The following is a 14169-nucleotide window of genomic DNA, read 5'->3' as shown; positions in this document are numbered from 1 at the left end:
ACACACCAACATTACCAATAAAAGAACTTAAAACAATAATAATAGTTTTAAAAAATTAAAATAGAAGACAAACCGAATATTATGTCTCATTTGGTGCTGGATTATCATTGGGCAGTTAAAGTTTGCTTAATTTTGCATACAGCTTAACAGAATTTGGCCAAATGTTTCAGTGCAGTCAAACACAAAATACAGTTATAGCCAACTTTTTATTTTACATATTTAGTAAATAATGGCCATTGCTATAATAAATGTAATCTAATCATCAAAATCCAAAATCAAAATTTTGTTTTGTTTTGTTTCAAGCCTAAAGTCCAGCTGTAGCTGTTTCTAAGTAGAAGCAAAACGGATGCGTTCTTTTCTTTAATTAAAACAGTTAATTTTGCCATATCTTCCAGCTCCATTTGTTTTTCCGTCCGTTCTTCCATTGTGGGAATTAGCGTATCTTTCCATTCTTGCACGTAGAGAATTCTCGCCGCAGTCAACATATATAATAACCGAGTTCCAATTTTTTTTCTCCAAGATCTTTCTTCGGTGTTTTTTTTTTATTAAGGTGGCGTTTAGCCATTTCGTTGTACTGCTGTGGATCGAGATAGCAGATGTTCCCCCTTTTTGAATGGCGTCTTTACGGCATGGACTATTTTGCGTTAAGATTTATTTCCCAGATAGTTTCATCTCTTGAGTTTTTATTTTATTTTTCCTCTCCAGCACATTGACTCTGATAGAGCTTTGTTTACCACAATTCACTAAGACTTTGTAATATAAAGGGAAGTGATTCATAGCATAACCCATTTTTTCCCAACCTCAAGTTCTCAAAAAATATTGGATTTCATACTCTTGCTGCCCCAGGAGAGTAAAGCAGGAACATCCTGATGGTTTTTTTTTTTTTAAGTCAAAATACAACTTACAAACACTTGTGCTTTTTAACAAAATGTGTTAGCTGGAAACTGTGCTACCAATTACTTCTGATTTTACGCGCTGACGTTAACACCGCCTTCCTCCTCCAATGACTGTCACTCAGTATGATGGGTTAATCAAAACGCTGTTATCAAGAAAGGTATGGAAAACATAATCCGCCCGAGAAAATAGCCCCAGGGCATGTATTTAAGGAGATAAAATATTTGCCAAACAAAGCAGGGGAGTGAACTCCTTGCTGCCTTGAGACAAACTTGAAAATCAACTTTCCTGCTTGTTGTCATGTCTGCTTCGGAATTCTTCCTTTCTCCTCTTAGCAAAAGCCCCAATCTTTTTATCCCGGCCTTAAAAGCTTTTCGTATCCGGAGCGTCTCCCTGCTGAGCCGCCCACGTCAGTCTGTCTAGCGCAAACCCATCGGTTTAGGGACACTTAACTGACGTTGCAAATGTCAAAGATGAACACATAAGAAGGCCCGTTTGCTTTTATTTTCCATCCACCTCCTTCTTCTACAACATCAAAGGAAGAGGACCATGAAACCTGGTAGAGGGGTGGCCTTCAAAATTTTTAGCAAGGACTTATCTGCCTGGTGGCTGGGTGGGCGTGGCCTAGTTGCCCTCCTGCACCACAGCGGGGTGTTTTTTGCCCTCCCCTGACTCCGGAGGCAATTTTTTGCTTGTTTTTGCCTCCCCTCGAGCACTCTACGAGCCTCCTAAGGGCTATTCATGCTCTTTTTTTTTTCAAAAAAAAAAAAACGGGCCATTTTGCAAAAACGGGCCATTTTGCAAAAACGGGCCATTTTGCAAAAACGGGCCATTTTGGGGAGATTTGCAGAGTGCAAGAACTTTAAAAAAAAAAAATTCTTCTTCAAAACCCTGCTGCGGCTTATACTCCAAAAAATACGGTAAGCGCCGTCCAAGGAACAGTTGCCCTTCTCTCAGACCCCTTTGGCAAGTCTCCAAGATAAACCCAAATTCTTTTTCCCATTTGGGTCGTGCTCCTAATTCTGGTTTAACATTCTCCCAAAATAAACCAGCCATTCATAGATCCCTTTTTCTGTTTGCAGGGGGGAAACTTGCGTGGTTGCATCGCTGTCAGTTACAAGCTATTAATTGAGATGCAAATTGGGGTTTTTGAAAAAAAATCTCACCATGAGCCAATTGCCACCCGGTATTAAAGAGTAAATCCAGTCCTGTAATTTGCAGTTGCTTATGAATTGATACCTTCATTCGTTCTCTGAAGTGCCCTAAGCTTGTTGTTTTCATACTTAAAAGTGTTTTAAATCTCTCCGGAAGTATGTGTGACGGGTGGGCTTGCTGCAGCTTATACCGTGTTTCCCCGAAAATAAGGTCTTATTTTTCTCTCCCTCCCTCCCAAAATAAAGGCTTGGCCTTATTTTCGGGCAGGTCTTATTATTTTTGAGGTGCAGGAGGCGGCGAGTGTGTTGCGTGTCGCTTTGCCTGCCACTCTTTTTGCAGCGGCCATTAGCGTGACAGAAATAGCACGGTGGCTAGGGTTGTAGGAGATGCCGTTAGGTAAGGGCGTGTGGGATGCATGGGGCATGTTCCCCCTTCCAGGCTCGCTTCACCTTGTGTTGTTTGCATGGCAAGCAACCAGAGGAAATGGCGGGGACCGGCTGCACATGTGTTTAAATATTTTTGGGGAGGGCTTATTAGCGCATGCACTCAAAAGCCCGATTGGGCTTATTAGCTGGAGAGGTCTTATTTTCAGGGAAACAGGGTGAAAGCTTCAAACATTTTGCCACATGATGAATGAAACTCAAGCAGGATTGGGAATACCAAGCACGGTTTGGCAGGATAGAATTACTTTTCAAATTAACCAAATTCTACTCCCTCGTTAATATGAAAAAAAGAAAAAGAAGGTAAAATGGTAAATGGAACGAAAGACTCAGGACAGAATGTGCTTTATAGACACCCTAACTGATGTTTCCCACTGCTCCTTCTCATCTTAGGGCAAAGGAGTACGAGAACGGAATGGAGTCCAAAAATGTCTCCTGCGAGTCTCCCTACAAAGCAAAGTAAGTCCTTCCTCCAAATGGAAGTTTGTCCGTCAGATTTGCACCCAGTGTCAGGGTTCCAAATAGCATGCAAAAGTAAATCAGAATCCAAGGCAAAGTATTGCTCAAAGTTCCAATTTTTTAAGAGAGACATGTTGGCACATCTGTGGAAACCTGAATCTGAAAACTTCCCGGTTTTCCCCACTCGGTTGAAAGTTCAAGATCTGCCCCCCCCCCACACACACACACACAAGTTTTGCTTTCTTGCTTCTTTTTGACATCCGCCTCTTCATTGCCTTTCTTTAAACTTTGCTGCAGAATTTCTCCTTCGATATTCTTCGATATTTAAAGTTCCCTCTTATTCTTCAGCGGGCCTGCTGGGTACACTCCTAATCTGAGTTTTTTGTTAAAAGGGAAGATGGGTTTCCTATTTTAGTTTTTTGGTGGCAGAAAAGGTTTAGGATTTGCTGCAGGCCATTGGACGATTTTTTTTTTTAAAGAGAGACAGAAAAAACTTGCAGCCCGTTCCTTTGGGGAGAGAGACGTAATAAGAGAACCGTTGCCAGTAGGATAAGAAGCTAAATTGCCTTTATGAAACAAAACAAGAAAGAAAATAAACTTTGCATCTAGCTTTACCATTTCCAATGTACACAGTGATTGTAGCTCTGATTAAAGGCAATGTTGCAACCAATTGTAAATGTAAATACTCTTACACAGCTTGTTGTTGCCACTATAAATATTGACAAATCTAAAGATGGTAGGCGTAGCAAAAAAAGAGAGAGAGAGGCTCTGCATACCCAGAAGTCATGAGCTGGTATAAAATTGCCTCTTTTAGATGCCAGCATTACATAAATTACATTTCTGCTGGGTGGCTTTGCCCATCTGACTAGAAGGTTTGCTTGAGAAGAATGGAGCCAAGTCTTAAAGCTGCCCCTTCTATTGGTGCCCTCGTACCCCCAGAACAGGAATATGATCTTCTCTCTGGCAGTTGCCCACATCCAACTGAAGTATAATTCCTGGAGGGTCCATAATACGGGAAGACTGGTGAATAGAGTCGTCTTCCACTCAATTCTCCTTTCTTCCTTTGGCTTGACTTCTTACAGGTAGACTAGAAGTTTCTTTCAGATCTCATGGTGGAAACGTCACTAGTGGCCTCTTCCAGATCTGAAGGTGGAAATGTCACTGGTGGCCTCTGCCAGATCTGAAGGTGACTTCTTCAGGAGTGCAGGTCCACTCTCAATTTCTTTTATAATTTGGCATTTCCAAATTATGGAACGAGGTGGGAAACCTTGTAAAACATCCAGGAAGTCTCCCTGTGGTTTCAACCTTCTAAAAAGAAGAGATTTAAAAGTTAAAAAAAAACACTCCATTGCCATCAATCAGATAGCAAGGTAAGATATCCATCAAATAAGTACACGCAAAATAAACTTCTCACACATCCTGAAACTTGACAGAGGTTCTAAGATCCCATCAGTTGTCACCAAAGAAGAGACTAGAAGCAGGAAATAAGATTCCCTTCCCTGAGCCAACAAAGAGCTCAGTCCAAAGTTCACCTTGATCTAGGCCAAGAACTTAAGCAATATGGTCAGAAATGAAGTAATCAAAAGGAAAGGTAATTTTATATTCTGCGCCGAGCCAGGAAAAGGAGGAAGAAGACGGTTTTACGACGAGTCTTAAAAAAAGAAATGAATGGGAGGAAAATGTAAAAACATAGAATTCCATTTGACTTGATTAGAGCTGGAAATACGTTTCTCGAGCCAGAATGTACAGCTGTCTCTTGAAAACTAAACGATCCGCCTTACGAAATGCTTGCTAGTGACAGGAAGGTATGTTTTCTTTAAAAAAACCAAAAACCTCAGTTTTTGAATGAAAATATTTCAGAAAATAAACATTGCTTCCAAGGCAGCTTATAGTTGTTACGATAGAAGTTGTGGTCCTAAATGCATTAGAATCATTTCCCACCCCATTCTGTAGATCTCTTGGGATTGCAATACTTTGAATTTTTGGTTAAGGTGGAGGAACCAAACAAACAAATTCGTTTGCAGCTTATTTACCTGGTGTTCTCTTGTTTTGTCTTTGTTTTGGGACAGTTTCCTTAAGAGCAGTTAACTATTTATTTTAGATTGTTTCTATTATTTCACGGGGCCCTCTCTGCTTCCCATATTCTTCTAAATTGCCACTTTGAAATACAATCATTGATACATCATTTTAAAAATGGTCCTGATTATCGCTTTATTGATTAGCCTATAGGCCATATCAAAGCACGAGGTTCAAACATATATCACCAATAAAATCCTACACAAACAATTTAAAATAAAAGAGTAGGGTAAAATACAAGAGTAATAGGATAAGATACAATAGAATTTAATACATAAATATGTAAAATAGAATAAAATGACATAAAATTATATTTCGGTGTCACGCGGGTTACAATCTACCCCAATCAGTCCCACGTTTGCAGATCTCAACCGAACCATTTTGTCCTGTGCTGTGTTAAATGTTATTTTCCGGTTCTGGCCGCACATAAAGTGAGTTGTTTTGATATGGGGATCCCAATGAGTCCTTCGTTTGGTCTATGGACCAAGGTCCCTGTCTCTCACCCCGTTATACAAGCAACAAGCAAATAGGATGTGAGCCTTCAACCTCTGCTGCTCCACAAATGCAAAGACGTTCATTGTAGGGTATAGAATAGAATCTCCCATATCTGACCATTGGGTCAAGATGTTCGAATCTCGCTCGCGTAAATATCTCCCTAAGATGTTTTAGCAGTTCTAACTTCAAATAGCTGCCTCCCTGAAAAGCATGTTTGTATTTGCTCAGCCGTTTCAAGTTATCCACCTTACTAAGGATAGCTAGGCCCTGGCTCTACTCCAATTTGTAATCTTATTCATGGATTATTTAATTGACGTAGCCTTCCAATTCACATATCCAAGTAGCCTACAATTTTTAAAAAAAACAAAAACCCACCATATAATAAAAATGCATAAAAAACACTTCCACCCCACTTCCCATGGTAGCTAACACCAACACAATCAAATCAGCCACCACTCCATCTCCATTCGTGGTCCCCAGGCCTGCTGATAAAACCACATATTTCAGAAAAACCACAGGGTGGAGGCCAACCTTACCTTGTAAGGAGCGATGTTCTATAAAGAAGGGTTCACACACACACACACACACACACACCGTGAAGGCCCTGTTTTTGTGGTCCTATCTTCTTCTTGTGCCCTATCCGCCACTGGATGTTTGGCGGTCACGTTGGCGATCCTATTTTTTATCCATTGTGATCCTACACCAGATGACAAGTTTTGGGATTTCCAGTTTTTCAATGCTTGAAAATAACTTACGCCAACCCCAACTGTGCTTCTTTCCTTCCAGATTCTGCCTGGTAGTAGCCGGTCTAATGCCTGCCTGGCTTGTCTGTTTTGAGGGTTAATGTTAAAAGTGCTGAAGAATATGATAGATAGAGTCTTCCATGGGCAGAACTAGGAATAGCCAAAGGCCTCTGCAGAGGGTCAGTTCTGCCCATCCTCCCCCTTGCCCATTTACCTAGAACCGTGATGGCGAACCTATGGCACACAAAGCTCTCTCTGCAGGCACACATGCTTTTGCCAGCGGCTTTTCTGATTTCCAATGCACTGGCCAGCTGGTCTTTGTGAGCTCCTGAAAATGGCCCAAAACGGCCCAGAAAATGCCCTGAAAACTTCCTGAAAATATGGCCTCCCAAAACAGCCTGAAGAAATGGCCCAAAAATGGCTGGAAAAAAAAGACCCAAAAAACATTCCAAAAAAACAAGCATGCCAGCAAGCTGGTCTCTGCGTTTCTTGGGCTGCTGCCCGCACCCATGCATGTATGTTCCAGTTTGGGCACTCTGTGTGTGCCGAAAAGGTTTGCCATCACTGTCCTAGAAGAAGTCACGTGGAAGCCCTTCACCGTAGGTGTGCCCAGGACGTGGTATCGATTGTCTCTCTTAATCACCGTGCAGCCAAGAGGGTCTCTCGCTGAAATATTACTGGAATGTAACTCCCCCAGTTCTGAACGCTATTTCCTTCTGCCTCTCCTTCCCCTCCCTACTTTCCCCCCCTTCTTTCTTTCGGTAACATGGAAGGCTACAACGACTGGTGAAAGATTTGCTGAAGCAGCTTCAGATTCAAGATGGGAGCAAAATCTCCGCTCTGGATAGGATTTTGGGAGAAGTTTCACGGATCCTGGAAAAAGAGGTAAGGCCACTTTTCCTTCTTGCTCGACGCCAAATTAGCTCATGCCCCTTTGAGGCGGGCATCTGATTCTCTCTGTACGTACGGTCTTGGCTGGAGATTCGTAAATCTGTTGAGTTTCTTCGATCCTCGTAGTGGCTTGAGTCACATAGGCCATGAGCCATCGTTTGCAAGCCGCCATGGCTGGGTTTCCACTTTTGCCATAAGCCGTAAACTTCAGGAGAAGCAGCACAGTCAAATTCTGAATATTTGTTATTATGCTGAAGGTGTTTGAAATTGTGAGGTTGACGAATGGAAAACTTTAGAAAGCTAAAGTAAGCTGATGTGCCATTCTGTATTTCTTTCCCAGTGTTGCTTTAAAATAGACTTGGCTATAAATATAGGAGAAATGCTTTTTTTTTTTTATTCAAGATTTTTTTATTTTTTAAATATAAATTATACATATTATAGAAGCAAAGCGTTGTCCGAGTCTTTTCTTTTACACCTTCTCATTTGCATAGTCCATTTTACATCATAGTGTTGTTTTCACTTTCAGCCAAATTATTCTCTTCAATTGTTTTCATCTTTGTACTTATTTTTCTTAATACATTAACAATATCTTCAATTGCCCCTTCAAAGTTACACCAAATTTTCATTTCTTATTTTCTCCATTTATATATTTTACTATAAACAACATATATCTTCTAATTCAATGTAAACATAGAGAGCGTTTCTTTCTCTTAACCGTTTTCTCTCGGGCTCTCAAAAGTTCCACTTTCAGTTCTTTTTCTTCTTCTCCCCCTTTCTCCTAACTTATTCTTCCTTTTTCTTTTTCCTATTTTTGTGGTTATTGTATCTTCAGAGCATTTACTTTTATTATTCTACTAACTTTCCCCGGGGTTTTTCCCTGTTCTCCCTTCCTTGCTGTTTTGTGGTTTCCAAAAAAAAAAAAGGGAGGGGGAAATTAATGTTAAGTAGATTAATGTGATAAAATTAATTTCCCCATTAAACGAATTGTTCTAAAACATTAACAGAAACCTTTTATTTCTTTCACAAATTTGACATTCTATTGCTGTTTCTTACGTTAGGAAATTTTTTCCCATCAGATCAACAGCCCAAATATTTTAATCCTAGATAGGGAGATGAATGGTGCTTTATTCCACCCCTCCCCCAATTAATTAAATTAATTGCCTTTCCAAAATCAACACATCAGGCCCTGAACAGCGTTTGCCCAATCTGACACCAATATGCCAGAATTTTACACATTCGGTATGTTCTCTATCAGCTTTTCCATTTTATTGCCTGCATTTTCTCGTTTTTGTTTTACATCTGAGAGATTTTTCATAGTCAGGTTTTTTTTTAAAATGAAATGGCATTAAAGCAAATTATTAGCATGCTAAAACTGATGAACCAGTAAAAGGGTAGTTCTATTACTTGACATAAAATGTACAATTAGGTTTAAAAGGAGATCTGGTTTTTAAGATCTTTTATGTGAAAATGTCCTTCTGAAATGATCCTGCCAGCAGGGTCATTGCTAGTTTGAAATCATCACTGGAATGAGAATTTTGCATAATTAAAATCACAGTCCAGGAGGTGCAGCGGCTCTTTGTAACTTTCAGAATGATGGATTGAGGAGGAAGCTTCCTTATATTAACTTTGGAAAGGGAAGGAATAATCGTACTGGAGAACATGTTCCCTTCAACATTTTTCCGTCCAATTTTAATTTGTTGCCCCTAAAGCTAGAGAAGGCTCCTGTGAGTCCCTTACACTGCAAGGCCATCCAACCGGTCAGTCCTGGAGGAGATCAACCCTGACTGCTCTTTAGAAGGCCAGATCTTGAAGAGGAAACTCAAAGACTTTCGCCACCTAATGAGAAGGAAGAAGGACTCCCTGGAGAAGAGTCTCATGCTGGGAACGATGGAGGGCGAAAGAAGAAGGGGACGACAGAGAAGGAGGTGGCTGGATGGAGTCACCAAAGCAGTCGGCGTGAGCTTCAATGGACTCCAGAGGATGGTAGAGGACAGGAAGGCCTGGAGGAACGTGGTCCATGGGTTTGCAATGAGTTGGACATGACTGCGTAACTAATAACAGCCTAACAAAAGTCTTTGCGATCTTTCACAACATCATTGTGAGAATTCTTAACACCTTAAAAACCCTGCCCTCCTCAATGAAAACCAACTTCACGTTGATTGAGTTGAACAGTTTCCTCTTGTCTATTGATTGAAAATGAATTCAAAATTGGGTTTTCATTATCAGAAGAATAAGATCAACTTTGTGGAGCTTATCAGCAACTTGACATGTGTGCGCCATTACTGCAAGTAAACAGAATTTTAAACAAGATAGATTTGATCAGGAATTCCTCTGCCCTCCTTCTAATTACGCAGCCTCTTTTTTTTAAAAAAAATACCCAGCCAGGTCTGCTTCTCCGAATTGGCAGGATGTCACACACAACCAACCCTTCCTAAGTGAGTGCAGATCTGCCAAAGTTTAGAAGCCGGTGGAAGTTAGAAGGCAAAAACGCTTCCTGACCCGTTGCCGCCGAGTGTAATGTGGTACAATATCAGATTCTGGCAAAGCCAGCCTCCGTTTGGGTTCATTGAAATGCGAATACCAGAAGCGGTGGAAGAAAAACAAATAAGGAACAATCTGGCTGAGAGATTTGGGTTACGTGACATCCATCCCAAGGTCCTGCCCCTGTCCTTCTCTGGGAAAGGAGACGGTGATGCCATCTCATTGGAAGGTCTCTGTGGGAGAAAAATGTGTTTGTGGAGTTTATCAAGCAGCGTTATAAGTGTCCAGCTCAAAAACCTAATTGTTAGCCCATCTGTGGCTTTCTACACAAGGTTAAATCCCTCTTCTAGGGAGGAGAAGGAAGAGGAAGTAGAGGAGGGGGGGGAGGAAGAAGGAAGAGGAAGAGGAAAAAAGGAGGGGGAGAAAGAGGAGAAAGAAGCAGAGGAGGAGGAGGAGGAAATAGAGAAAGAACAAGAGGAGGAAGAAGAGAAAGAAGAGGAAAGGAGGAGGAAGAGGGGAAAAGAAAAGAGGAGAAAAGAAGAAATAGAAGAGGAAATAGAAGAAAAAGAACAAGAGGAGGAATAAGAGGAAAAGGAGGAGGAAGGGGGAGAGGAGGAGGAAGAGGAAAAAAGGGGAAAGGAGGAGGAGAAGAAGAAAAAGAAATAGAAGAAGAAGAAATAGAAGAGGAAATACAAGAAAAAGAACAAGAAGAGGAAGAATTCCCCGTCTTGATTTGAACAAACCAAATTTCCCACAGCATCTTATGCAAAAAAACCTGCCTTTAAAAATACTGTTTCCCCCCCTTCTGAAGGTTTTCTTTATTTTTATTTTTTAAAATCATTAATGAAATTTCTTTTCATTCTCCATAATCCTTGCAATATTTTTACGCCATCTGCCCGGAGTAGCCAGTGGAACAAAACGGTTTAAAGTGAATTAAATTATATCGCCGGTTAAAAAGCTACCATTGGGTTCGAACTTGGGAAGGATTGTGTTTTTTGGTTTTGTTTTTGTTTTAAAGCAAACGAAACCCAAATTTTATGCAGCTTGCAACACTTCTGTAACTCAAAGGTTTATTGGGGTAGAGCTGACCCTGTAACAGGACCGTGGCTTTAGTATAAATAATTCAAATCTTATACAGAAGACAAACTGTTCTTTAGGCCTCGGGGTGGATTAGGATAAGCGAACCATATGTACAATATTACAAATACCTGTTCTTAATTGGCCCCTGTAAGGCGAGGGTGTGTATATATTTTAACAGGAAAACGTAGATTCTTGTTACTAGCATTGATATCCATCAGCTAATAGAAAAATAGATACGGATTTTCCCAGGGATTGCTATAAACATGAACCTTCCGTGTTTTTTCAAACAAGACTGTGGTTTAATCAAACCTGTATTTTCCCCCCTTATCGCCAGTAAGTATCTGTCTTTCAGTCGTACAGTTGGAAGTAGCATAGATTGTATTTCTGATTCTTTTCTGTAATTACACCATTGCTAATTGTGTCGTAATACAGTAACCTAAACAAACCTTTATTGAATTTTCTTGGCAAATTCGCCGCAAGTTGTACAAGGAGACATTGGGTAGTGAATGCATAGAGCAAACAACATAGGTGAATAATGCTATTGACTTTCTTTTGGGGGGAAAAAATTACAGGCTTTTTTTCAGTCTAAATAGGCTGAATAAATTAGCATCTAGGATGAGAGAAAAATTCTTCTATCCAGTAACAAAAATAAATTCACCAAAATGTATAATCCTTGCAATAAATGAAAAGATGTGGAGACTCTAGAAAGAGTGCCGAGAAGAGCAACGAGATGATTAGGGGACTGGAAACTAAAACATGAAAAACGGTTGCAGGAACTGGGTATGTCTAATTTAATGAAAAGAAGAACTAGGGCAGACATGTTATCAGTCTTACGATATCTCAGGGGTTGCCACAAAGAAGAGGGAGTCAAACTATTCTCCAAGGCACCTGAAGGTAGAACAAGAAGCAATGGGTAGAAACTAATCAAGGAGAGAAGCAACTTAGAACTTAGAAGAAATTTCCTGACAGTCAGAACAATTAATCAGTGGAACAGAAGTTGCCTCCAGAAGTTGTGAATGCCCCAACACTGGAAGTCTTTAAGAAGATGTTGGATATCCATTTGTCTGAAACGGTATAGGGTTTCCTGCCTAGGCAGGGGGTTGGACTAGAAGACCTCCAAGGTCCCTTCAAACTCTGCTATTGTATTGTATTAAATAAATAATGCTGGGAACAAAATACCTTTCTGAAAGCAATTCCATCCATTTGATATCCTGCAGTTGCATTCACAGCTCCCATCATGCCCCAATTTATGACCTGACCAGGAAGATGGGATGTGTAGTCCAACACATGGCTCTTTAGACTCTGATTTTTTCTCCCCCAAGACTTATTTTTACTCAACGTCAAAAAGTCTGGATGAAGACTAAAATGAAGGTGTCTGCACACAAACTCTATAACTTCTTAGGTTTTATATGATAGGGTTTTTTTTGTGTATGTTCTTCTAAGTCAAACGGTGGCTCAATGGCTAAGACACTAAGTTTGTCGATCAGAAAGGTCGACAGTTCGGCGTTTCGAATCCTTAGCACCGTGTGACAGATTGAGCTCCCGTTACTTGTCCCAGCTTCTGCCAACCTAGCAGTTCGAAAGCACGTTAAAATGCAAGTACAAAAATAAGGACCACCTTTGGTGGGACAGTAACAGCGTTCCATGGACCTTCAGCATTGAGTCATGCCGGCCACATGACCACAGAGACGTCTTCGGACAGCGCTGGATCTTTGGCTTTGAAACGGAGATGAGCACCGCCCCCTAGAGTCAGGAACGGCTAGCACATATGTGCAAGGGGAACCTTTATCTTTTTAAGTCAACGTATACTTGCCCATAGAGAAAAATCCTTTAAAACCATGGAAGATAGCTGAGGTACGTTGACCCAACAGTCTTCTTAAGGATGGTTGTTATCTCACCAGCTTCATCCTAACAGGTTGGGGAAAACTGGTGATGGATTAAGATTCAGTGGGTCCTTAATCAGGGTGGTATGGAAGTGGAAGCCCACCCATCTTAAAGTTGCTGAGGTTGGGAAACACTGAACTAAGAAAAGCAGAGAAGCTGCTTTCCTGGTTTGAATAATGTGTGACCGAGATGTCTGATTTTCTTCTTCCAAATAGGAAGCCCAGAACAATCTGGTTTTTCTTCCATGGAAGCTTGGAATCTCTTCCATGGTGTCTTAGCATGACTTCAGGTCTTCTCCCCAAAGAGGACCATTTCAGACTACCATGTGGACAAAGCAGTCTCCTGCTCTTCTCCTCTTTCTTCTCTTCCTCCTCCTCTTCTTCCACCTCTTCCTCCTTCTCTTCCTCTTCCTCCTACTCCTTCCCTACTTCTCCTCTTCCATCTCCATCCTCCTCCTCCACCACCTCCTTCCTCTTCCTTCTCCTCCTCCTCCCCTTCCTCTTCCTCCTCCTTCTCTACTTCTCTTCCTCCTCCTCCTCCTCCATCATCCTTCTCCTTAAGCATTTGTCTGCCAGCCCTGACGTATCCTCCTTCCTGCCTGTCCTAATCAATAGCGTCAGGGGAGATGGGTTTCCGCAGCTTCCATGCTGTTTCTGACACAGCATCCATAGTCATTTCCAGAAGCCGGCTGTAATTCTCTTGTTAAATCACGGAGTTGAGAAATCCGTAGACACACGGCTTGCTTGTCCAGAGGTGGGGTGGGGTGGGGGGATGTGAAAAGGATCTTGATAGTGTCACTTTTCCTGACAGAGAGGAAGAGAGGGAGGCTGTTAATTGAATTTCCCCCGGGAGCATTAAAAAAAGAGAGAGGGGGAGGGAAATAAACCCCAGACCCCCAACGTTACAACAAAGCCAAGAGCGGGGAGCTGTCATTGCAGAAAAGCTGCTTACATTGATTTAACTTTGCTAATGGTCGGGGTTGGACAAGGAATTGCCCCTGGGGAAAAGAGAATCTCTTTCTCCATCTCTCTCCCTCTCAGATATGCAAAACCCCGTCCCTCTTAGCTTTTTCTTTTAAAAAAAGGAAAGAACACAATTGGTACAAACCCAGGAGCCCTTGCTTAAAAGCTCTGTTGGTAGGAAAGGAAAGGAAGAGAGGGAAGGAAGGAAGGAAGGAAGAGGAGAGGAATGCTGGGTGAAGGAGAGAGGGTAGGAAGGGGAAGAAGAAGAGAGGAGTAGGGGAGAGGCAAGGGAAGAAGGAAAGGGAGAGGGAACCCAAATGTGTAAAAGTGATAAATATAAATAAGAATTATAACTCTGTGAATATATACCTGTAACTGTATGTAAGAGAGTAAAAATGAAAAACTTTTTAAAAAAACACTATCCGTGTGGGTTTTTTTCCACAAGAGAAATAAAAGAAGTTGGAGTTAATGTTGGGAAGCCAGTTTGGTGGTGAAGGCATCAGGCCAGAAACTGGGTGACGGTGAATTCTAGCGCCTCCTTAGCCATAAAAACCAAATGGGTGGCTTTAGGCCAGTCCCCACCCACTCCTCAGCCCAACTCACCTCCGA

General features: G+C 41.4%; 1 protein-coding gene across 3 annotated transcripts in view; it reads left to right on the top strand.

The window, feature by feature from the left end:
* The window catches only part of SCAPER (S-phase cyclin A associated protein in the ER), an 86460-nt gene that overhangs the window by 34006 nt on the left and 38285 nt on the right, over positions 1 to 14169 (top strand). For all 3 annotated transcript variants that reach the window (XM_081964976.1, XM_081964975.1, XM_081964977.1), the window contains 2 exons: positions 2883 to 2948; positions 7036 to 7147. In XM_081964976.1, the coding sequence (XP_081821102.1) occupies positions 2883 to 2948; positions 7036 to 7147 (178 nt within the window). The remainder of the gene's footprint in view (positions 1 to 2882; positions 2949 to 7035; positions 7148 to 14169) is intronic.

The sequence above is a fragment of the Natrix helvetica genome (assembly GCF_964273705.1).
Source record: "Natrix helvetica genome assembly, chromosome: 12".
In the NCBI taxonomy this organism is placed as follows: Eukaryota; Metazoa; Chordata; class Lepidosauria; order Squamata; family Natricidae; genus Natrix; species Natrix helvetica.
Note: the sequence above shows the minus strand (reverse complement) of the source record. Positions and strands in the feature narration are given on the sequence as shown.